This window comes from Dendrobium catenatum, unplaced genomic scaffold (genome assembly GCF_001605985.2).
Source record: "Dendrobium catenatum unplaced genomic scaffold, ASM160598v2 fragScaff_scaffold_898, whole genome shotgun sequence".
In the NCBI taxonomy this organism is placed as follows: Eukaryota; Viridiplantae; Streptophyta; class Magnoliopsida; order Asparagales; family Orchidaceae; genus Dendrobium; species Dendrobium catenatum.
This window is the reverse complement of record NW_021319360.1, coordinates 1029392-1055112: the sequence shown is the minus strand read 5'-3', so window position 1 is coordinate 1055112 and position 25721 is coordinate 1029392. Positions and strand designations below refer to the sequence as shown.

Sequence of the window (25721 nt, the reverse complement as noted above, 5' to 3'; positions counted from 1 at the left end):
CCACCCCCGCGATTGAATTTTTCTTTTCTAGCTCTGCATTCTTTTTTCCTCGAAATAAGCAACTCTTAAGTGAAGTGTGCTAGATATAAGAATACACTATTAGTGTGGTCGAAGAAGTAGCACTTATTAAAAATGATATTATAAATAATAGACATTTCGGGCTTATCTGATTGAAAATAGATATGCATTAATGAGATGAGTAGATTGAAAATATGATGGTAATGTAGAAGGAAAATAGGTAGATCGATGTACCTTGGCAACAAGTTATGATTAGAAAACAATGATGCACCTTCACCTAAAATTGAGGTAGATATGTGTGGAAGAGATTTGATATAAGTGGACAATACCAAATAAAAATAACCAAAATCTTTTATGTGACTGAACAAAAATGCATTAAAAACATCAAACAATGTCATTTGATTTAATAGAAACTGCAAAAGAAAGAACCTAAGCATACAATATGTATTGGATAGGCTTGTATTTTGAGTTTTAAATTTTTTTTTTAATGGAGTTAGTTTAGAAGGATAAGATTGTTCCTAAATAGTGGAGTTAGAGATGACTGGTTCTATATTTGATGTAGTTTAGGAGAAGATATGGTGAAATTTAAATTAATTCTTGCTACTTTTTATCTATAAATAAATTATTTTCTACAATAAAAATCAACATCAACTCTCTCAAAGGATTGCCTCTCTCATCCCCTATGCTTGGCCTTTGTATCAACAATACATGGACTAGTAATTGTAACTGTAGAAAATGGTGGTTATTGTGGCAAACATAGCGTAAAAGGAAAAATCATATAGGAACTTCTTACGAGAAGAAAACCAATCCAATCATCTTATTATGAGCTCTCATCATTACATAAAATAGATCGTCACTACCAAAAAATAGAATCTATCACATCATTTTGTTGCAGCGATTTCGAAACCGCTGCCAAAACCCCTCATTTGCACCATATTTTCTATACAACAGCAGTGGTTTAAACCGGTGCAATTTGCACAGGTTAAAACCGCCGGCAAAGCCCACCCGTGAGTTTAAGATAGCTGAATCCCTAATTCCCCTCTTCGCTCTGTGCTCGCCCGATCGGGAGCGAATCCGAGTGGCTGCGACCGAAATCTTCTCCTCTTGCGAATCGCGGCAAGCCGGCCCTTCGATCCTCACTGTGACTCTCTTCCCCTTCATCCTCTTCTTCTCTTTTTCTTCTCATTCTTTTTTCTTCATATTCTTTTCCCTTTTCTTCTCATTCTTCATTTGCATTCCTTAGGGTTTAGGATAATCCCGAAAATTATAAATATATCTTTATAATTTTTTGCTCTCATTATGACCTGGTTGGACTAGTTGAGCTATTTAGTTGTTGCTTGCTTGAATCAGTAAATCTTAACTTAGAAAAAATGAATTAGTGGGCATTATAACATCCAAGCACTATATTTAATGAAGTGTCTTTAAATCATAGTTTTAACTCAATCAATGTGCCCTATGGTTCTAACATTGGTGCCTATAAGTTTGATTCTTATTTGCGTCAGGATTTCTAGTAAAATTATTATTGGGAACAAAATCACGAAATAGAAAAACAAACAAGAAAATAGAAAAAAATATGTTTTCTGGAGTATGGAGGTTTGCATGTTGTAATTCTTCTCGGCGATGGTGAGTTTATTTTTTACATTATGGAGTAAGTTTTTGAAATTAGCTTCCATTTCAGCAACAGACTTACTTTGAATTTTATATAAGATTGTAAGATCCATTATGTGGTTAGGGACTTAGGTTTATTGAACCCATTTTTGTAATATTTTTGTGAAGCTGTTAGCCCATTTTTGGTTCAAGGGAGGCTTAATACAAATTTTAGGCTAGTATAGAGCCTAGTGTTTAATTTATTGAACCTCCTTGATCTCTCTCTAGCTTTCATTTTAGGCTATAAATAGGGCCACAAGGCATATATAATATATTGTATATTAAGTATTGAAATAAAATTATATTTTTCCTCTATTATTGTGTATATTAGGTGGACTATAAAATCTAAAAAATGTAATATAACCTTTGACATTATTAGAGTTTTAAAGATTTTTAAAAGCTTAATTTTGTTCCATTGTACATGAAGAAGATGGTAGTGAGGCCTGCAATGCTTTATGGTGCCGAATGTTGGCCATTAAAAGAAAAGCATAATACTAAGTTTAAAAAAAGTGTGGCAGAGATGAGGATGCTCAGGTGGATGAGTGGCTTTATCCTTAGAAATAGGATACGAAATGAGCATATACATGAAAAGGTTGGAGTAGCTCCAGTAGAAGATAAGATTATAGAGAGTCGCCTTAGATGGTTTGGTCGCATAAAAAGGCGGCCTTTCGATGATCCGGTTAGGAGAGTAGAGGTATTAGATTTGACTTGTGTTAAGAAAGGTAGGGGTGGACCTAAAAAGACTTGGTTAGAAAATATTAGGAATGACCATTCTTTATTAGATTTAAACGAGAATTTGACTTTTAATAGGACACAATGGAGAAAAAGGATTCATGTAGCCGACCCCACGTAGTGGGATAAAGGCTTGATGTTGTTGTTGTACATGAGAACAAAAGTGGGTTTGATGACAAATTTCGAAAAAGGGCAATGGCCAAATTTATAAGAATACACAATAAAGTTTAGAAGGTATATAATTACTTAAGAAATTTTGTTGAATGAAAAATTGGTATTTACAGAAATGTGTAGTTCGGCTTCGTGAAAGCCTTCATATAGAATTGAATATTTTTTGGCTGTTGATGTCCAATATGGCCCTTATCATGATTGAATAATGTTCAAATTATGTGCAAACATGATTTAAATACTGTTTGAACACTTGTTTGAATAAAACTTGAAAATGTTCAATACATTTTGGATCATGATTTGAATATAATTCAAAACACATGATCTCACAGGTTCTAAATTCCTTATTTGATATTATATCTAGCTCTTCATTAGAAATCCTCCATCAAAATGATCTAATTTTTGATATATGATATAAACATTAAATAAAATCTTATCGATATTTGTTGAAGTCACTAATAAACTATTTCTCTTATTGAATTTCAATGGAGAAAAAAAAAACAGAGAAAGAAAAATTATAGCAGTAATGGACAAAGTCGAAGTATGAAAAGATGGATTAATTTTTCTTTGCAGACACCGAAAGTCGTCCAGAGACCAAATACAATGCGCCACGTCACCTCTATTCTCGGTACCGCTTGGTACCGCTAACGTAACGAATTCTGATTGGTCTCTAGGTGGCGTTTTGCGTCGGGTCTCCGCACAAAATAATTTCTTGAAAAGATGGGTCATTGGTATTCTTATACAGCGGGCACATAGTATAGGAAGGGTATTTTGGTCATGGGTATATTTTTTCCAAGAAAATAAATGACATATTTGACCAATTTTGGCTGACCTAGGGCATGTCAAGTCATATAAAAGCCCGCTTTAGCTGAATGATTTTCATTTATTGGGCTGTTTATAATTTTAAAATTTTGAAATTCTTCACTTTAATATTTTAATGAAAACTTTAAGTAGCAGTTAACGTGAAATCACCACATAATTAAATTAATTTCTTTCAAAAATTCAAAATAAAATATCACATTATTATTTAGTATGATATTTACATGACTTGCCACATATTAGATGTTATGATAGACACATTTTAAGACATCCTAACTTAAGGGTATAAATATGGGAAAACTATTACGTCCGATGTCCGGATTCGTCCGGACACCAATCCAGATGCGACATGTCACCAAAATACACCGGGACCCAGTGTATTCGGGTGACGTGGCGCGTCTGAATTTGGTGTCCGGAAGTCTGGTGACCGGAAGTAATAATTCGCCCTAAATATGGTTTTTTTTTGTGTGTGTGATGTAATATTTGGTGTATTATTGTGTGTGCACTTGCACTTGACCATGCCCAAAAAGGAAAACAATATCAAATAAATCTATATAAATTAATTTTGCTTATAGGTGAGTCTATGCTCTTGCAGTGGGTGTTATTAATAGTGGCTAAAATTTGCTTGGCACCAACATATACTAATCATTATGTGTATGAAATTCATGTGTTTTCTTGAACTAACATCTATTTACTAGAGAAAATATATAATTTTAAGCTTCATTTGGAACGGCTTTTTTACTGCTTCTTAAAGCAAATTTTTAGTTAAAAAAAAATAAATTTTTATATTAAAAAACTGTTTTAAGAAGCAATAAGAAAGCCGTCTCAAGCAAGCCTTTAGTTAGGAAATTCATATAAGCTTGTGGGAGATAACATACGGATGAAACAAAAGAATGCATCAAATGATAGAGCCTTGACACCCATAAGATAAAGTAATAAGATTCATATGTCAATATTTTGTGTATAAAATTAGACTGTGATGCATTATAACAGAGCATAATTGTCTTTATAATTTTCACTTTTGGTGGTGTATTGTAGAACCCAATTACACAGTTTTATTTGTTCATATTTAATTAATATCTTCAAATTATCTATTTACATTGGGCGTCATACTAAAATTATATATTTTTAACCATATTTCTTCATATTAATTATGGCTCATGAAGACATAAATATTTTACTGAAAATGTAAATAATTTAAATTCAATCATTAGGGCAAATATTTTTATATAACTTTGTCTGCTTTAATAAGCTTAGCTAAGATTTAAAATAAATTAAATTTAAATGTCTTTTTATATGGTATTTGATTAATTATCACATTCTAAATCATGGAAATTTTGGATATTTTTATTAGACCCTAAGTCCTGATCTTCAATGTATATATTTTAATTAATTAATTAATTAATCTATTGAGGCTGAGGATGGTTGGTGTGCGAGTACGATTGGGAACCTCTCGTCCCGAGTTCGAATCTTCTCTACTACGACATCGTTCTCTTCAGTAAGCCAAAATAAGTGTGGGCTCGATATCGATGGATGGCCTTGTTAGGTTCCACCGATAGATTAATTACGTCGTCAAGCACGCTTTTTTTAAGTGACGGCAAGTAGATACCTTGTTCTAAAATATAATAATTGGGCTTCGAAGATTAGAGAGGGCTCGCATTGAAGTGCATGTGAGGCTCTCGAGAAAAACCCTAGCCGCCCTGTGTCCCCATTGGTGCGATCCCTGTTCTTTGTTCTGGCTCCAGCTTCTCGCCGGAGTCCAGCCTCTACCCTTTCATCATGGATGCATCTCTCTCTCCACATTATTTCCCACCTCTTCCTTCCTCTTCAACCGCCCCCACTGTTCCTATGGCCCTAGACCGTCTGTGGTCTAATATAGTGGCGGCTCCAGAAAACTCTATCGCTTCACTCCCGATTTCCTTCTTGGAAAATCCTGAAGAGATTGTTCCTTTCAATAAAGAAAAAATAGCAGTTGTTGCTCCGGAATGGGATCTCTGTTTAGTCGTTTACTCTCTTGGTAGCGCCCCTATTACGAGTCTCTACTTGCTGCGACAAAAAGAGTTTGGAAACTCAAAGGTAACTTCCAACCTATGTTGCACCAATACTCCTATTTATGAAGGCGTGCTGTATCCGATACACCGATACACAGATACGCCTCCGATACTCCACCGATACGTGTCGGATACGCCAAAGCCGTATCCAATTAAAATACTATTTAATTTCAAAATGACACGTGTATCCGATACGCTTGTCCGTTGAAAAATAAAAAGAAATCTGAAAAAAAAGACATGTCGTATTAGCAAGATTCTCTCATTTTCGAGATGGATTTGAGTCTCTTGATGATATGAAAATATTAAAATTTAATAATCTTTCACTTAATGAGCCTAAATTAGAAGCTATGAATTTTTTGAAGATGATATAGAAGTTCAAAGACAAACCAATACAACAACATCAAGCCTTTATCCCACTACGTGGGGTCGGCTACATGAATCCTTTTTCTCCATTGTGTCCTATTAAAAGTCAAATTCTTGTTCAAAGACAAACCAATGAAGAAGATAATTATATAATTCCCTCTATTGAATAGTTGAAACTTCAAGTGCTAGATAATTTATGTTTATGCTTTTGTTGTTGTACTAGACATTTAATGATTGCTTATATTTTGATATTATAAGCTACAAGGCTACAAATGATGTTGTTGTCATTTTTTTTTGTAATTTCAAATATTATGCTTTGTTTGCTTTCTTAATTTTTATGTATGATTTATAAATTATAATGTCGTGTCCGCGCTTTACCCGTATCCTGTATTTTTAAGAATTGACGTGTCCCGTATCCGTATCGTGTCGTATCCGTGTCGTCGTATCCGTATCGGTGCAACATAGCTTCCAACTAACAGCTCTTAGCGATCGTTTTTTCCTCTTTAAATTCACGGTAAAGGAAGATTTTGATATGGTTTGGTCAAAAGGAGCTTGGTATTTCTTAGGAAAACCATTTATTTTTCAAAAATGGACACCTCTGTTTCAACCTACCAGGGAAAATTTTTCTTCGGTCCCTATCTGGGTTAGGATTATTGATCTTCCTCTTATTTGCTGGAATTCAGATGGGATATCTAGGATCGCTTCCAAAATTGGCATACCTATAGCGGTTGATGACTTAACAGTGGCAAAAACCAGACTGACTTACGCATGAATTTGCATACAAGTTTCTTCCTTGTCTAAATTTTCATAATTCATACCTATTTCTTTGGAAGACAAAATCATCCACCTCAAGGTGCAATACGAATGGAAGCCAGAGCTGTGCTCTCACTGTAATTCTATTGATCACACATCCTCTGCATGCCCCTTGAATCCTACACCGAATCCCCCCACCTTGCCTCCCTCTCGAGGCCGCAGTTCATCCTGACAACCACGAAACAGAACTCAATCAAGACCCCCAGCACCCAAAAATCAGATGGGTAAACATTCAATACACTCCTTCCTCCTCCATCACCAATACTCCACAGAAAATATCCTCATCCCCTCAACCTCCAAACTTTTCTAGACCAAACAACTTTACCAAACCCTCAACATCCTTTCACTCCTCCTCAAGTTATACTGAATGACCCTCCCAGTATTTCTGACCGTGCTCTTGATACTACCACTCTTCCCAGCTCATCCATTAACCCTCCCATCATGACTTCTTCCCCTATTTTAAAACCTAATACTTTAGCCCATCAAACCCATATCACCCCCACCCTTCCCAACCTAAACTCCCCCACCGAGATACCTTCTGATCCTCATGATGTGATTCCTGAATCCAGAATAATCTCTAAGGAGTCTGCTAAGAATAAAGAGAGACTGGATGAGATGCTCCCATAATCTATGATTTTGTCAAACATGGCTTCTAAGAACAAATTTGAGGTACTTCAATCCAGTAACTCTGAGCAAGACATTCTTTCCACTGACACATCTTCATTCTCTAATGAGGAGTTAATAGATAACTATACTAGCAAAGTCAATACTTCCACTCAGTCCAAGTCCACTTGAGGGAAAGCCAAAAACCCCAAAACTCACAAAAATAAATGATCAGTCCATCCATTGCAGCTTGGAATATCAGAGGTTTCTCCTCCTCTGATAGAGTGTTTTGCTGCAAACATTTTGCCTAATCGCTGGATCTTGACATGCTTTGTATTCTAGAAAACATGATCCACCTTTCAGCATTATCTGATTCTTTCTTCTTCAACAGTCACATGATCTTCGACAAGGAAGATAGTTGCAACAATTTTCATTGCTCCAATTCGGGTAGAATCTGAGTGAGATGGTCAAGTGACAGGATCGCCTTCAATCCTTCTTTTATCTCTTCACAGATGATTGATGGGATGGTTACTTTTGCTTCATCTAAGCCTTTCTCCTATCTATTATCTATGCCTCCAATGATCAAGATGAAAGAAAAAAGCTTTGGGAGGATTTGAATGTGGTTTCACCTTTAGATGACACCCCCTGGATTTTAATGGGAGATTTCAATTGCTGTAGATTCCCTTCTGACAAGCTTGGATGTAATGTTATTCTTCAAAGTCATCTTCATGACTTCAATGCTTCTATTTTCAATTTGAAGATCAAAGACCTTGCTTCCGTGGGTAATCCTTATACGTGGTTTAACCAAAGATTGGTTAATCCCATTCACATCAAGCTTGATCGTATGCTTGTTAATGACGAGTGGTTAACTTCTTTTCCTAACTCTCACTATGTGGTAAAAAGCCCTGCCTGCTCGGATCATTGCCCTATTGTTCTTCATTATGGGGAAAAAGTTTCCTCTCCACATAGATTTCTTTACAAAAACTACTAAGCAAATATTGATCAATTCTGGTCAACTCTTTTCCACATCTTCTCTGCAAAACCTTTTGGTCATCCTCTTATAGATTTATGTAATAAGCTTAAACAGTTTAAGCTTGTAATTAAAGGAAAAGATTGGGCTAACTCTAACATGTTGGGTAGACATATGGAGGAGTTACAAGAACAGCAAGAGTACTACCTCAAAATCCTTAGTTTGGGTCATGAATATCCGGACATCACTCTGGCTCTAAAAAATATCAATAATCAAGTCATGACTGCCAATTCCGACTGGACTTCTTGGGTTATGCAAAGGGCCAAAACTAAATGGTTGACTCATGGTGAAGACGACTTGAAGTTTCTTTTCTCTAGAATACAGGTCAGAAATAATTATAAAAAATAGCATACTCTTTTATCACCTCTACGGATGCTTCTTCCTACTCTGATGCTGTTAATGCCACAATAAATCACTATCAAGCTCTTTATAACCACCACACTCAGTTGCATGTGGATATGAGTCTTTTTCCCCCTGGCGACCCTATTCCTAGTGATTTGGCAGAGCTCTTCATCTTACCTATAACCAATATTGAAATCAAGAAAGCGATTTTCTCTGGAGCCTCTACATCTGCTCCAGGACCGAATGGGTTCAACTTTGATTTTTATAAGAAAACTTGGCCCTCACTATGCAAAGCTATCAAGGCTTTCTTTCATAGTGGCTTCATGCCTAGGGTGATTAAGAACACAGCAATCACTCTCATTCCAAAGAAAAGTCATGCCTCATCCTTAGCTGATTTCAGGCCTATCTCTCTCTGCAACACCATTTATAAAATCATCGCCAAAATTTTGGCTAACAAGCTCAAGCCCTTCATGCCAATAATTATCAAAGGTAATCAAACTGGCTTTATTCACAAAAGAGTATCCACTGATAACATCATTCTTGCCAAAGAATTTTTATTACATGCCAGAACTTCTAGTAATTTTAAAATCATGTGTGCCAAACTTGATTTAAAAAAAGCTTTTGATAGTGTCTCTAGAGAATTCATTTCTACGAGACTTTGGCAAAAGGAATTCCCTAGCCTATTTATCAAATGGATTGAAGCTTGTATTAAAGATGTCTGGTTTTCTCTTTGTATTGACGGGGCTCTTGAAGGTTTCTTCCCTTCAACTGTTGGAGTTAGGCAAGGGTGTCCCCTTAGCCCGTTACTCTTTAGTGTGGTTATGGATGCCTTCTCTTGTCTTTTGGATGGCAGTGAGCTTTTCCAAGTTCCTCAGGTTGGTAATATTCGTATTTCTCATCTTTTATATGTTAACGATCTTCTCATTTTTGGCAAAGCTGATGTGCATAATAGTGATAAGTTGGTAAAGCTTTTGGATACCTTTTCTGCTGCTACTAGCCACTCCATTAATTATGATAAAAGCTCAATTATTCTTCCCCCGAATTGCCCCAATGCTGATGCCATTTGCTCATCTCTCAATATTTCCAACCATTCTAAATGCATTAAATATCTGGGCATCCCGATTTCCCCTTACAGTCTTCAAGTGGCTGGTTTTTCTGGGCTTATGGAAGTTATTTTTCATAAATTGTCTGGTTGGAAGGCAAAATATCTGTCCATTACTGAACGTTTGCAGCATTTTTGGTTTACTATCTGGAATACAATCAATTATTGGATTAGAGGTGCGATCATACCTAAAACCATTATTAAGCAAATTGATAAACTTTGTACAAAGTTTCCCTACTTTGGTGATACATCCCTTAAGAAAATGCATATTATTTCTTGGAAAAATACCTGCAAACCTAAACAACATGGTGGTTTGGGCATCCCTTCTTTACAAGCTCTTCAATTTGGCTATTACTGTTCTCTAATCATTAGAATGTATAACCACTAAAACCTCCTTTCTAATTGGCTTTTGTCTAAATACATTTCTCCTTGGAAGCCACCTTACTCAAAAGCATCTCCTTTCTGGAAGTCTCTCTCAAACCAAGCTATTATGGCCAGAGACGTTCAGATTTAATGTCTCTCATAATTTTTCTATTTCACTGTATTGGGATCATTGGATTAGAGGAAAAAAATTAGAGGAACTTCCGGTGTTTCAACCTTTACTGGGTATTTTTCCACTTAACTCTACTTTGGATGTTTTACTCAAGGAGAATGGGTGGGTGATTCCTATCGCTCATTCCACTGCTTTGCTGGAAATTCTGCTACAATTAAAGATGGATAATTCAATTTGTATTGAATGGAAGGAGGAGAATAATGCCCTTGGGCTTCATAAGTATCATAACTATTTCTATAGGCAACTTCCCATGGTAAACTGGTATAAGTTGGTTTGGCATAAAAATCATGCTTTACGCTTCTCTATTTTCTGCTGGATGGCTCTCATCAATGGACTAAAAACTGCATATAATCTCAAGTTTAGAGGAATCTCTGTTAACCCCATTTGTGTTCTATGCAACTCTTGCCCTGAATCTACTACTCATTTATTTTTTGAGTGTGATTTCACTTACAATATCATTATTAAGTTGGTTCCTCACCTTAAGGACCATCTGCTTCGGCCAAACCTTTTCCAGGTTTTTGAGAGTTTATCTGAGCCTAATGCTAAGATTCTTTTTTTCTATTCCCTTTTGGTTTGTTGCTCTGTTTACATGATATGGAAAGAAAGAAACTAAAGGAGATTCGGGAACAATTATTCTTCTATTATTACAGTTTGCCATCTTATTCGAAGAGCTATGTCCTTCAAGGTCTACAAATGGAAAAATTCTGAATCTTTGCATCATCTGCTATAATGTGATTTTTCTGATACTAGAGTTTGGGTGGTGCAACTTATTTTTTCTGGCCCGAGATTCTGCTCTAGGCGTTTTTGCAAGAACAGATATTGCCTTGCTCTTATTCCTCTGGCTTCAGTTTTGGTATTGGTGGGCTATGATGTGCGGATTGCCTCCCCTTGGACGGCAGAGTTTGTCCTTCCATCATGCAGCAGTTCTCTACTTTGCAACCAGAGGACCGATCTACTTGCAGCAATTCCTCTTTACTGAGCCCCCAGCTACTCGGATAAAATTGTTTTGGTTTCAATTTTGTTAGTTAGCTTTTGTATGTGTTGCTGTTTACACATAGCCCCTTTGGCTTCTTTTTGGTAGGTTTTTGATTGCCTGGTTTTTATTCTTACTTGTAACTTTTTCTTTTAATAGAAATGGGCTAAGCCCACAAATTTCCCAATATATATATATATATATATATATATATATAATTATAAATAAATAAATAAGTGCATTACTAATCACAGAAGCAGGCCAAAATGCCGTCGTTCTTATCCAAAACCCTTTCCGACCTACCAATAAGACTTTTTTCCCGAGAAATAAACGCATAATATAAATTGCTATAAAAATATTTATATAAATATATCCTCTAAAGAGCATCGTGAGCTTTGAGCTTCTGTGTTATCTAGCTGTTACAAGCACAAATAATGGCGGATATAGCTTCCTTCGTCGCAGATGACTTTGAGAGGAGGACGAAGAAGTTGGAGAAGGGAGAACAATATAAAGGGTTTGAGTTCAGCTCCACCATAGCTATGGCCTCCTCTGCTTTCTTAACCATTAAGGAAAAGGTCACAGAGGAGCTGATCTTTGTAAGGGATGATATTGAAAAGAGAGCTAGGAACCCCACAAGTTCTTTTTCTCTTGCTGCCTTTAATGGTTTCTTCTCTGCTTGATGGATGTTTGTCTTTCCTGTTTTTTTTTTTTTCTCCTGCTCAGGTCTTTTTTGTGTCAGCAATTTCTCCTTAGGAGATTATGTAAGTTGTAATTTCTCCTTAGGAGATTATGTAAGTTGTAATTTCTCCTGTGAGATAGTTTTGCTTAAATTGTTAATTAGTTGAGGATCTTAATTTCTTCTGTGTTGCTTTGTCTACTTTGGATGAATTTAAAGGGACTGTTGCTTCGCTTTATATGTTGTAATGTTAATTGTTAGGTGAAATGATCTACTTTATTTTAAAATTAGTATAATATGAATTATTAATATGGAGCATTAATTTCAAAATAAATATGATGGTATTCTAATCAATCTTGATATAATTTTGATACCGCATCAAAAAATTATTTTAATCGGTCATGAATCTCATGACAAAATCAAGTTGGGAACTTCCGAAATTAAAATTGGGACCATCCAAACTCCGATTTGAGCAAACTTACAGTTGAACTGAACATCTTGGAAATACGAACCCAACGACACTAAATTCGACTCAATCCGAGCCCAAATGGGTCCAAATCAAGGACCCGAAGCGCTGTTGAAAGGTTCAAACCACAATTTGGGTTACCAAACGGTTTCCAAACATGACGAGCTTATAATCGAATCGAGCGGCTCGACGAGACGAACACAACGAACCCAAGATCACCAAATTCCGAAATCATTAAGATGTTCAAATGTCCATCAAACGGTCCTTGCTCAAGGGATTCAATATCGACCGTCCATCCAACCACTCCCCATTTACCCTTGATCTCTCACCTATTTACGGGTCATGCCACTCCAAAAAATTTATAAATAAACCCCTCATTTCTCTTGAAGGTGGGAAGGAAGAAGCTCCTCCTCGACCACCGTCGGACTTCCGGCGGACCACTACTTGAGGCCCTCACCTCCGCCGGGCCACCGCCTGACGTTGTTGCTCTGCCCGACCACCACTTGAGGCCATCACCTCCTCCGGACCACCGCCTAACGCCATTGCTCTGCCTGACCACCACCTGAGGCCCGAACTTCTTCCGGACCACCACTTAAGGCCTTTGTGCTCCACTTGATCACCACCTGAGGCCCGGACTTCCACCGGATCACCACCTGAGGCCCGGACTTCCACCGGACCATCGCAAGAGGCCTTTTGCTTCACCAGGCCACCACCTAAGGCTCGAACTTCCGCCAAACCGTCACTTGAGGCCTTGTGCTCCACCAGGACACCACCCGAGGCCCAGACTTCTACCGGACCACCACCTGAGGCCCGCACTTCTGCCGGACTACCACTTGAGGCCCTGTGCTCCACCATAACATCACTTGAGATCCGGACTTCCGTTGGACCATTACTTGAGGTCTTGAGCTCCACCGAGCCACCACCTGATACCCAGAGTTCTCCCAGAATACTGCCGACCTCCATCACCAAACAACGGTCTTTCTGACCTTGGTCTATTGCCGACTACGATCCTTCTGACCCCCGTCACCTACTATGGTCCATCTGACCTCCATCACTAGACAACGGTCTTTCTAACCAAGGTCTCCTGCCGACTACGATCCTTCTGACCTCCGTCATCTACTGGTCCATCCGACCTCCATCCCTAAACAACGATATTTTTGACCTTGTCTCCTGCCGACTACGGTCCTTCCGACCTCTATCACCAGACAACGATCTTTCTGGTCTCCATCCTACCGACTATGGTCGTGCCGACCAAACAAATATGTCTATATTGTAACTCCCACCATGTAATGCGCTATATATGATGTATATTTGTACCATCAAGCCAAGGCCTTCTCCCTAAGAAGGGCCTCATTTGTAATCGACTGCAAATACTAGTGGATGCATTCAAACTGGGCCAGACCCCGTGGTTTTTCCTCCTTTTCAGGGGTTTTTCACGTTAAAACTCTGGTGTCTCTTATGAATGTTACACCCTCTCTCTTATCTGCTTGTATCCTGGATCTTCGTATGATGCTAAGACCTTAAACTACATATTTCTCTACTGCCTTAAATACTCCAGGATGCAACCAATTTATTAATTTATTTTAGAATATTATATGATAACAATATCAGGTATTTATCTCACTATATTAGGTCGGCTATATGAATCATTTTTCTCCATTGTGTTCTATTAAGAGACTAATTTTTTTATTTAAATATAATAAAAATAGGTCATTTATAATACTTTTTAATCAAGCTTTTTTATGTCTACTTCTATATTTCTTAATATAAGTCAATTATAATACATCTACTCTCCTAGCCAAGTCATTTTGCAAGAATGGCCTATTGCGACTAGATTCATCCTTCTCAATCAAGCTCCCTCAAACTCGTCCCATCTCAAAATTCCTATAACCCACAGAAGAACTCTTGGACACTTGTCTGAAGAAACCAGACTATCCTTCTGAATTGGGGGAGTCATGGATAGCGTATCAAGCAGACCACCGATCACTAGCCGCTACTCCAATCATCTAATCTCAATACAAGACCATCATCCCTCACCAGAGCTCAGCTGGAGAAAGGATCTCATCCCGGGGGTATCACTCGTACCACCTATGCTCATCATCGCATTTAACCCCAGTTGCCTAAACACACGCCTATTCACCCCCCTACAAGAATCCTTTATTTAAAGCAAGACAATAATGCCCAATTGGTTCACCACTATAGACTTCATCCAACTCGATGCCAACCCACAATATACTAGAACTCACTCTCTATGCCACTCAACATTACTATATATATATATATATATATATATATATTTATGTAGCCCCATAAATCCTATAAATAAGGGGTAATTGGTATTGTTCAATACACACAAAATATCATCTAAAAGGTCTCTTAGATCATTAGGGATTTTTCTTTCCTTTGCTCTCTAGTTAGACCTGCTAGTAAGGTTAAGTATTTTCCCCTGACAAAGTCGGATTCAACATACTATTAGGTGTAGTGAAAAATGAAAACTATATGATCAAATATTTCTATTCAAGCTTTTATGATATTGCAAATGCGACTTAGCGAAGTTCACTCGAGAATAATATCAACTTTATTTTCAAATACAACTAGAAAAATGAGGGGCTAAGCTTTGTCCACAGGTTTAATCTTGATTTAGTTGAACTAGTCTAAGCATATGAAATGATAAAGTTTCAACAAACATTAGAATGTAAATATATTTGTGAGCTCCAAAAATTTTGCCTCGGCCTCTCTGTGGACCTCTTACAGAAAGTCATGAAACTCACTATGTGGCACATTGACAACATGATCATACCTCCCTACACGTCTTATAGAACTCACTTCGTACCACATATTTACAATAACGTATTGACCCTATTTTTTTTTTTAATTAGATTGATTATTCATATGGGGCCGCCAATCCGTGCTTTCAGAATGGGCCATCTGAATTTGTTCTCGAGTTGGTGATTAGTATCTGACATCCAAGAAGACCTAAATTGCTAATTGCTATCACTAACTCTTTTTTAGGCAGAAAAGTCATACTTATAATTAGCTTAAGGACTAACATATATTTTTATTACTTGTTTTATTTTAGTTTCTAAAATTTTTTATTACAAGATTACATATAATCATTGTAAGAGAGAAAAGAGGATATAGAGAATACTATATGATTTGAAGCCTTAGAACTTGTATTTGCTTCCTTAAATTGAGAGTTCACTCTAATAGATCCATTTCTTCCACCGATCCACCACATTAGTTAGTATCAGAACCTGGAATTCGTGAAAATAACTGACTGAAAAAGGTGAGTTATCGATCACAAACGAAGCCAAATAAGATGGGTTATCGACAATAATCAATGTCAAGCACTGTTAACGACAATCAAAACTACAAAGCTTTTCAGCCAGCTCAACTAAATGCATCACTTGATACATCATCTTAAGACATTTTGGAAAGAAACGGGTTGAGAGAAAAAGAAGAATGAAACGCATGTATAATTCGAAGAGCACGTTAAGTAGCAGAAGCTACAAAAGGGGGTTATCATCAAGCCTAATTTTTACTCCATCAAACTAATAAAATATATTATAAAAAGATTTTGGCATAAAGCTCTATAAAATTCAAAACTTCGCCTTAGATAGAAGAGTGCCACTCCATCTTCATCAAAACACCCAAAGTTCAGTTCACCTTTTCATTCCCACCAAACAACTTTTGGTTCTCTCACAGGTAAAAAAGAATGGAAAAAAAAACATGTTCGTTCATAGTTAGAAATGAAATGCAGAACATAGACTTCATGTTTCCTTTTAAGGACAAAGACTGGCTATCCATGCCTAGAAAATGATAAGTAAATTAAGCACAATCATATAGACTTTGGCTAATGTCTCTACCATATGCAGTGTCTACCAACCAACTAACGAAAGAACAAACCAACATTGACATAGCAAACAAGCTACAAAAGACGAAGCACTAAACCTGTTTGCTCTTGCCATGGGCTGCTAACTTCGCGCTCACCTGCTCTTCTGTCAATGGTAGGTAATAGATCCTGGGAGTTGCTTTGGTCTTCTTGAAAAGATCATCTAGAGTCACCACAGGTGGCTCAGGCTTCTTTGGAGGAGGGGGAGGGAGTCGCTGCTCTCTTGCAATAGGTGGAGGGTTAGAAAGCAGCGGTGGTGGCGGCGGCGGTGGGTGAGTTAGTGGAGGTGGAGGAGGGAGTGGCTGCTGCCTGAGGTTTTGCTGATGAGTTGGTTGAGGGGCTTGGGTTTTTTGATGGGGAGGAAGGACCTTAGGAGTTGCTGGAGTGGGGCTGATTTGTGCTGGAGATGGTGGAGGAACCTCCAATCGTGACTTCACCTCTTGAGGATCAACAAACTCTGCTGCAAGGAGACGTCCACCATTTGGGGGCCACTGGATGTTGTAAACAGCCTTTCTGGTTTCTGCAGCCTCTTCCACCGAGGAATACTGCAGAACAAGCAATAAAAAGAGTCGAAAGTAAATATGATAGATAGTGAACGTTGAAATATGTAATGAAATGCTTGAGTGATTCAGAAACAGGCGACTCTACAAAGTCAATATCAAACAAGAATAAGCCAAGCAGATCCAAATTTCATTTACTCTAAAAAAAAACACAACTCAATAAAAGAATTTTGTCCGATCCAGTGAGATGTTGATACTTGGCCTTGATAATTAGTCCCAAAAAAAACAAAATATTGCCAACAGAAGTGATTGGTGCACATTGATCTATAGTATCAGACCAAATGTCAGTGAAAAGCTTCAAGAAATTTAGGCTTCATTTGAGACAACTTTCTTATTGCTTATAAAAGTAGCTTTTTAATAAAAAATTAAAAAAATTTGTACTGTAAAGCTGCTTTAAGAAGCAGTAAGAAAGACGTCCCAAACGAAGCCTTAGTGCTATGGCCCAAATAGCACAAATGGGTCGTGGATTGAAAAGCTAAAAGAAGCGGAGGTGGTTGAAAAGGCATACAGTGACATAGCAGTGGGTCTTGATATGATCCATCCAGAAATCACACACATTTCCCGTTTGTGCAAGCAATTCCTGAACGGCTTTCAGAGTGAAAGGACGAAGAAAGTTGTCTATTCTCAGGGAAGTTGTGGCAGGTTTCTTCGGAGTTGGGACTGCACAAGAAGCCATGTTTCCCAGTCAATAATTATGCAAGAGAAAGTAATCATAAACTACAAGGTTCTGAAAACCTTACCAACGCGCTCCTTAGGGGAATCTGCACTGAGCGTCGAATTAGACCTACCGAATGTGCGACGAGGTGTTGGTTGTGCATTATTCTTTGGGGTCATGGCTATGTTGAGGTGAGGTATTTGCTGTTCAGGAACCTTAATGGTTTCCGGGTTCCACCGACGACGCTTAGGAGCGCCATTGTTCCCAACTTCAGTTTCTAGAAAACAGAAACAGTAAAGTCTAAGACACTGTAGAACTTCTTAATGCAACGAATAAAAAATTAAAGCCAAAATAAGCATGCCACTTAAGACCAGCACATCAACAAAGTATCAAGAAAGTAGACCAAGGTCATAATGAAATGCAGAATGCAATAATGGGATTGGTACACCTTTTTCGTATGTCCATCAACTCTGATAACAAGAAAATGCCACGACATAAAAACAACATTGACGCAGAACTGATTACCATCCACTCTAAATGAACTCTTCATCTTTTATTTGGATCTACATATAACTGTACTCTCATTTCAGCCTAAACAGGCAAATCTACTTAAAAGCATAAGCTTAAAAGCACCACGATCAAATAAAAAAAAAATCTTCTAAAATTTTAAACCTTCAAAAGCATATAACAAAAACAATATTTACTAATAAAAAACAAAATTAGAGATATTCATCTCATTTTAGAATATGGGTGTGCAACGAGACAACAAGATTATAAAATGCCAGAAGTAGCCTTCGAAGGATGGCAGATGTTTGATCATCTATAACCACATTAGTAGCCAAAATCCAGCCTACTTTGATTTATTTGTGTAAGTAACAATTTTAACCAAATCAAATTTCAAAGCCATTTTACTTGAAAATCTAAACAATAAATGACAGCCATTGTAAGCAGCTTGAATCAACTAAAGTTGATAATTTAGACAATCAACGCAGTTAAAATAATAAAATGCAGATCCTTATTTCAAACCTTTATAATAAAACATTCTCTTGAAAATAAATTAAGCATTTGCTTGGCATAGTGTAAATTCTAAAAAAAAATCGTAGGTTCACAACAAAATAATTGGCATAGACTAGAAAATAAACCTTCATGAATTATGTTTCACTAAATCTAAAAGAGATTTGCCAAATACTACGGGAAAGACCCAGCAAGCTGGGTTCAATCTCAAGTGATTCTACCTTTTACGGGTAGTGTCGTGGTCAAAAATGGGACCCATCAAGCTGAAAAGACTTCTTTATGGCACAAAAGCATGCATAATTTAAAGTATCATGATGCCTAACCTTCATTTTGCATTCACTGTCAGCTACTGCTCTAAAGCATGCTCATTGTTTGACATTTATCACTCACTAAACAGCTGAACTTTAGCGTTGTTTGGGCACCCAATAGTTTCTAACTTAATTAAATCAAAATATGTGAAACTCTATAGACCAAATAACAAAATAAATAAATTAAAGCTAAGTAAACTTTCAAATGTGCCTTTTTATCAAAGGAATACCATATATGAGGCTCATCTGTAACTCATCAAAATCATATTTCAGAAACTAGTGTTACAACTGTGGCAATGCCCGAACAAAAAAAATACACACATGAATAAAATTATATATATATATATATATATATCAGATGCAAATTTCAGCTGACTTGGCTCAATTTAACATTCTAACTTGATTAGCAACAAGGATGTACCACTTTACAATCAATATAAGAATAGTAACAAAACCAAACCACTTTCAAGTTTTCCTTCTTTAAATGAATCCATTGTGTTAGTTTCCACTTTCCATAGAGAGGAAAAAAAAGGTTGACCAACCGCTTCCTCCAAATGAAGGTTCAAACTAAAATATGCAATATCTATTAAAAAAGCACAGAAAGCAACTTTTAAAAACATATAAAATTGCAGCACCATCAAAATCCATTTTTATTAGATGTAAAAAGTAATAAATTAGTCCAACAAGTCTGACGCAATCAGAAGTAACAAATGCATTGAAGTTATGGATGTTGGCGTGTTAGGAGAAGACGTTACTTGCATTACAAGGTTCAGTGTTCAGAAAAATTGAAATGTTATGCATAGCAACGAACAAACTAGGAAGTTTTAAGACAGAACCTTAAATTAATATATAGCACTGATAGGATTAACAAAGGTAAACAAGGAAACTCGCTTTCATACTTTTTCCATTTTGGGATTTTTGCTGGTGCAACACCTTAACATATGAATTTACTAATATCAGCCTAATCTTAATATTAGGGGCACAGTATCCTATATATTCTTGCCCACTATACAGCTTTTATTATCTAACTTCAACCTTAGATGAGTTAACTAACCCTAAAGAATGAGCCCTGTGACATACCAACATGATTGACGCAATCTAGTCAATAACTAAGCAAGAGCAAAAAAAATTTGTCTAACAAGCTTAGGTTGAACCACCAAACCAATATGAGCATGCAGTGGGGTGGGTGCTTTGATTATCAAGGTGAACTTAAGACTGCATAACTTCAACAAAATATTCCTTTTTTGTTAACACTGACTGAGTGAATATATTTGGAACGTATACTAGTAATATTTAAGGATTCAGATGAATATGATGACAAATTCTCAAGTTTATGAAGGCAAAACAATAGAAGTCAATTTTATTATGTTAAATTCAAAACCTCTTACGTGAGGATCCACCTCATAGTTGAATTATATATAAATAGAATGCATGAGTCATATCTACTTCAAAATATGAATGCAACAAAAAAAAAATATGACTAGACATTTAAGAATTAGGCTGGAAAGCAATATGTTTAAAATAGATATGGTGGGTATAGTCCGTTGGGTCACAACAACAATAGAGGCAACAAATCTATTGCATTGAGACCCATCAACTAAGATTTCTCAGAGTAACATTGCACGCACTCCTTTGGATACTAAAATCATCGCAAAAACCAGGAGAAAAACATATACATACTACATAGTTCATGTTATAAATCATTTCGTTAAGTGCACAGTTAAACTCTACAAGGCATAAACCTATATTCAATAGTTAAATTTATCTAAATATCCATGATATTCGCCACACTACTTGTTGCGCCTCATGTTGGTACACAAGAATTCAAGCATTTTCTCAAATGAAAATATTTAATTGAGATTCCAATACGAATTGAACCTATGATTCATGATTTAACCAGCGAATAAACAGGGTTGTAGAAGACAATAATACTACATTATTCATGCCAAAAAAAAACTTGATTTAATAGATTTCACAAATTGGTCAAGAAATTTAGCAGTGCTGACCATGAGCATAAATGTTTTCATATCAATTCATTGATAACTACAATAAATAAATAAAAGGAAGACGAAAGGTTACTGTGCCCATCCAGGGAACATCATGTTTACCTTCCATCTTTCTCTTCTCAGTAAGAGCTGCAGGCTTAACATCTTCTACAGCAGTAGCTTTCATTTCAGGAGAAAATTTGCTCACTGCATCAACAGAAGCTCTTCCCTCTAACTCAGCATCCACCTCTTTTACCTCAATTTTGCTAGTTGGTTCCTCAGACTTGGTATCAACTTCCATAAGCTTACTTTCCAACATGTCCTCCTCCATTGACTCATCACCAGAACTCCTATCAAGATTCAATTTTTCAGGAGAACCTGCTTCAACACAATCTTCCTTCTTGGGAAAGACAAGGGTTAAAGCATCTTCTATATCCGCATCTTTCAAAGACACATGCTTCTCACTCACTTCTTGTTGACAAGAAACATAACTCTGAACAAGATATTGTTCATTGGCTACATTTCTGTCATTTGCCTCATGTTCATCTGATGAGTGGTTCTGACCCATTTTTTGCCCATCAGAGACTTCAATATTAACACCCACTTGCTCACCAACGTCATGGTACTTAGCTTCCTCTTGCTCATCAACAGCCATGCAGAAATCTCTAGTACCAGTGCGGTAGCTGCTGGATGATGATTGCACCACTTCCTGTTTAACAACTTCTAGTTCTAAAGGGAAATGATCAGCAGACAAGTTATCCTTTATATTATTCTTTTCATTAATTGATACAGAATCGATAGAATTTGATTCATATTTTACTTGAAATCCTAAATCTTGGCTGATCTCAGATACCTGATTGCTTTGTTCCGACTGGATGACAGTTGAATCCACTATGAGAGGCTCAAAATCATCCTCTGCTTCAGCATCCTCACCTTGCATGCTAGATTGGGAAGTAATATTCTGGTTTACTGATGCAACGCCCTCCAAATCATCTGCAGTAGCTGCCTTCTCCTCATCTGTCTCAGCTATGGGATGCATCGAGTCATCAAATTTCTCCACAAGCTCGTCATCATCAACTTGTGTGCCAGATTGGGCAGTAATATTCTTGTTGTCTGGTGCACTGCCCTCCGAATCATATTTAGTAGCTGCCTTTTCCTCATCTGTCTCAACTAAGGGAGGATTTAACTCCTCAAACTTCTCCTCAGGCTCAGCATCCTCGTCTTGCGTGCCAAATTGGGCAGTACTACTCTGATTGGCCAGTGAAATGCCCTCCAGATCACCTGCAGTAACTTCCTTCTCTTCATATGTCCCACGTATGGGAGGCTTTGACTCCTCTAACTTCCCAAGCTTGGCATCCATACCCTTCATTCCAGAATGAGAAGGAGCTGCATTCTGGTTGACAACTACACTACCCTTCAATTCATCTGTAGAAGCTGCATTCTCTTCATCTGCCCCAACTAAGGAAGCAACTTCAATTGCATCACAACTTTGACCTTCACTTCCTTGGTTCCCGTCAAGAATGCCAAGATTAATGTTTACCATGGATGCATCTTTATCAATATTATTATCCTCAGCCAACAGGGGTTGTGTATTATCTGCTCCTTCCAGCTCTACATCTTCCTCATCAGTATTATTTTCTAAATCTAAATTGGGGTCAGCACCATTACCCAATTCTCCTGCATTTTCAGATTGCCTTTCTTTTTGTATGGCTTCATCCAATCGCTTAACCAACTCCTCTTTTAAACCTTTAGTAGCCAATTTCCTTCTTCGAAGCTCTTCTCGAAGCTCAGTAACCCTCCATTGGTCAATAGGTTTATTATCAAGCACAGGGTACTGAGACAACATCTTCTTAAGATTGATAAAAATAACTCAAGATTGTCTTCAAAATCTAGGCAAAAAGTGAATTCAAGTTACAGGCATGAGAAATCAAGCATATGCAGCATACAACGAGAAATAATAACCAACAAAAAGAAAAATCAAGTAAACATCATTCGTAAATCATTATGAATAGGGCAGTAAATGAGCTAAACCTCATAGTACTGAATTCAAGCTCACTATTTTTTCATATAGATTGAGCCAAGCTTGCGTACGACCCAAGTTTTTAAATTTTTTCAAGTTCTTTTACATCCTTTTTAGGTAGTTCAACTCCAAACCAAGCTTTAATATAGCTTAGTTATGTAAATGTGTGATGCTAATAATCTAAACATGCATTCCAGCTATCTAACATAAGTCTTTTTATAACTGATCATAAAAATTGACATGAATTTATTCAACATCTTTTATAATCTTTTTAAAATACAACTTCAGACAAAAACTATGAAAAATCAAATCCATACTAGAAGAATTTCTCTACATAAACTTTCATCATAATTACACCTCTATTATTATACTCCAATTGAAATGTTTAGTGCTCAAACAAGTTGATTCATTAACATGAAATAAGCCTATAAATGAAGCACCAATGAATTATCAAATGGACATTTAAACAATCCCCCATTGAACAACTTACTGAACAGGAATTATAATACACATGCAGGAGCAATGCTCGAGATAGTTCATTTACTTTCCAAGCTTCATAAATCAAGCTTAAGCTTTTTCAATTATATAATTAAACAAACATAATAAAATCTTAATCAGATAATATTGAAAAGTTTGTCAAATATGCTTATTTGCTCACACCTCTAATCTGAACATATATTTTTGGTGGGTTGAGTTTTTTCAGTGATAGAACTACGACTCAAAAAACGTTCTCGGAGCATAAAGCAATGCAAAAAAAAATCCAAATTTCACCAGACGATGCCCTCAGCAAAGCAAACTTCAGTAAAAATTAAAATTTAGCACATCGCATTGAAATATCAGGATATCTGCATTAGCATTACAGTAGCACTTACACCAATTTAGCGGGTTGATGAAGAAAGAAAGAAGAATGCAAAAAGCAGAGGTTAATCAAATAAAACAATTAAAAGAAAATACAAGAATCTAAACTGTGAGATAATGTGTTTCAAACAATTCACGGAACTCAGTGATATTCTAATCTACTCATACAAAACGTAGCAAACAAACCAAAAACACAAGGAACAGGTGCAGGGTACGAGGTGGTGCTTACCAGTAAAAGTTTTCAGAACGATTGTAGCATAGGGGTTGGTTTGGGGGATCGGAGCTCAGACAAGAGCCAAACGAGAAACCCTAGTTCCAGAACAGAAAAAAGTCATTAGAGGGAAAAAAAAAACCGGAAACTCAAAAGGGCGAAATCCGGGAAGAAACATCCTCGGCACCGTATGGCCGAAACCCTTGGATTTCTTCCTGGAAAAAAGAAGAAAAAAAAAAACTACGTTGATAAAAAGGGACGAAAAAATTAAAACCCAGCGAGATAGAAAGTGGTAAAGGGTATGGGATGGAGGGGAAGATTTAGAAGAGGATCTCTAATAAGTAGCAAAAGAGGAGAGGAATGGAGATCGCCGCATCCGATTCTAGGGTTTCCAGATGCAACGCCTTCGCTGTTGGCTCCGTGCTCGCGGGGCTTCGAATGAGGGGACGAAGCGAGCGAGCGGGTGGTCGAGAGCTTAGATTTCGCCATTTCAGAATGGGAATTATAAATTGGACCGGCTTGGTCCACTCCACTGTTCCGGTTTTCCGCCTGCTTAACTGGCTTACGTGTTGGACTGAATTCGGGCCGGATTAAACCGGATTAGGACTTAATTGCTCGTACTTATTTGATCGGTTCAGGTCCGGTCAAATAAATTGAAATTCAATTAGAGGTTATTTGGTTAATGTTGCATCTAAGCTATGAATAATAACATAACTTTTATAACAAAGCAGAAAATAAGACTGAGAATTAGAAGATCTAAAAAAGAGGTGCTCTATGATATTGAAATTATAATAATTAACTCAAATATATAATCTAGCTTAAATTTATTATATTAATTTTATAAATCATTCAAATTTATAAATATGCAATATATATATTAGCGCTTATAACTTATAATTTCTAAAAAAAATTTCAAAGCCTCATAATTTTTCTCTCCCAAAATTCTGTTTAAAAGAATTATGACTTTACATTTTCACATTATTTATTAGCACTTTGTCTCTTTCTTATTTTTAGAAGTTGTTTGATTTGAAGTAAAATAAATATATAAATATTACAAATGTAGAGATTTTGAGAATATTGATGTTTGGTTTGAAGTAAATAAAAGTAATGTAAAATTTTAGTATATGTCGAATGTACTCTTTAGTATAATTTTGATGTATTTGGAATTCGTTCAATTTGAAGAATTTCTAAATACATTATATATGCATCATCATTGATGCCATTTGTCTTTATCACTGTCTTTGTTGTCACTCACCACCACCACAATCATCATTGTGACTTACCTCGATCACTATTGTCGGCTGTCACCCACCACCATCATCATATGTCCTACTATCATCGGTGACCAACCAACCACTATCGCTAGTTGCTATCGTCAGCCACATCACCATTATCGGGCACCAATCGCCACAATCTTTTGACTTTACATCGCATTGATTTTATTTTTTACACTCATCTAAACAAATCTAAAATGTTTTAAACATGTTATATCTCTTTTACATGTTATTTCTTTTTCAATCAACCAAATAATCTATGAAGCACTTTGCACTAGCCGTCTTGACCGCAATCAATAATAATCATTTTACATGCCTTCGCATTTTGTAGAGATTATTAAATGCAGAGTCCGGACACGTCCGGAGGCTAATATATATGTGCCACGTCACTCAATGTATATGCATTGGGTGACATGAGGTGTCCGAATTAACCTTCGGATGCGTCCGAACACTGCTTGTAATAATTTTTCTTCATTTTTTGGCTTCCCAAGTCGTCTTTTCCGTTGCAAGCCCATGAGAACCTTACTAGATTTTAGAGTCCTGACTGGATGAGCGAACTGTTACTCCAAAAGATGAAACTATTTTATG

At 36.7% G+C, this 25721-nt stretch overlaps 1 protein-coding gene across 1 annotated transcript; it reads right to left on the bottom strand.

The window, feature by feature from the left end:
* Window positions 1–15993: 15993 nt before the first annotated feature.
* On the bottom strand, window positions 15994–24344 carry LOC110110510 (actin cytoskeleton-regulatory complex protein PAN1). The gene is made up of 5 exons (XM_020842018.2): window positions 23878–24344; window positions 20894–22659; window positions 17549–17740; window positions 17317–17468; window positions 15994–16793 (listed from the first exon to the last, which is right to left on the bottom strand). The coding sequence occupies exons 2-5, from the start codon at window positions 22614–22616 to the stop codon at window positions 16302–16304; spliced, it is 2559 nt and encodes an 852-aa protein (XP_020697677.1). The 5' UTR covers window positions 22617–22659; window positions 23878–24344; the 3' UTR covers window positions 15994–16301.
* Between the last annotated feature and the right edge of the window lie 1377 nt (window positions 24345–25721).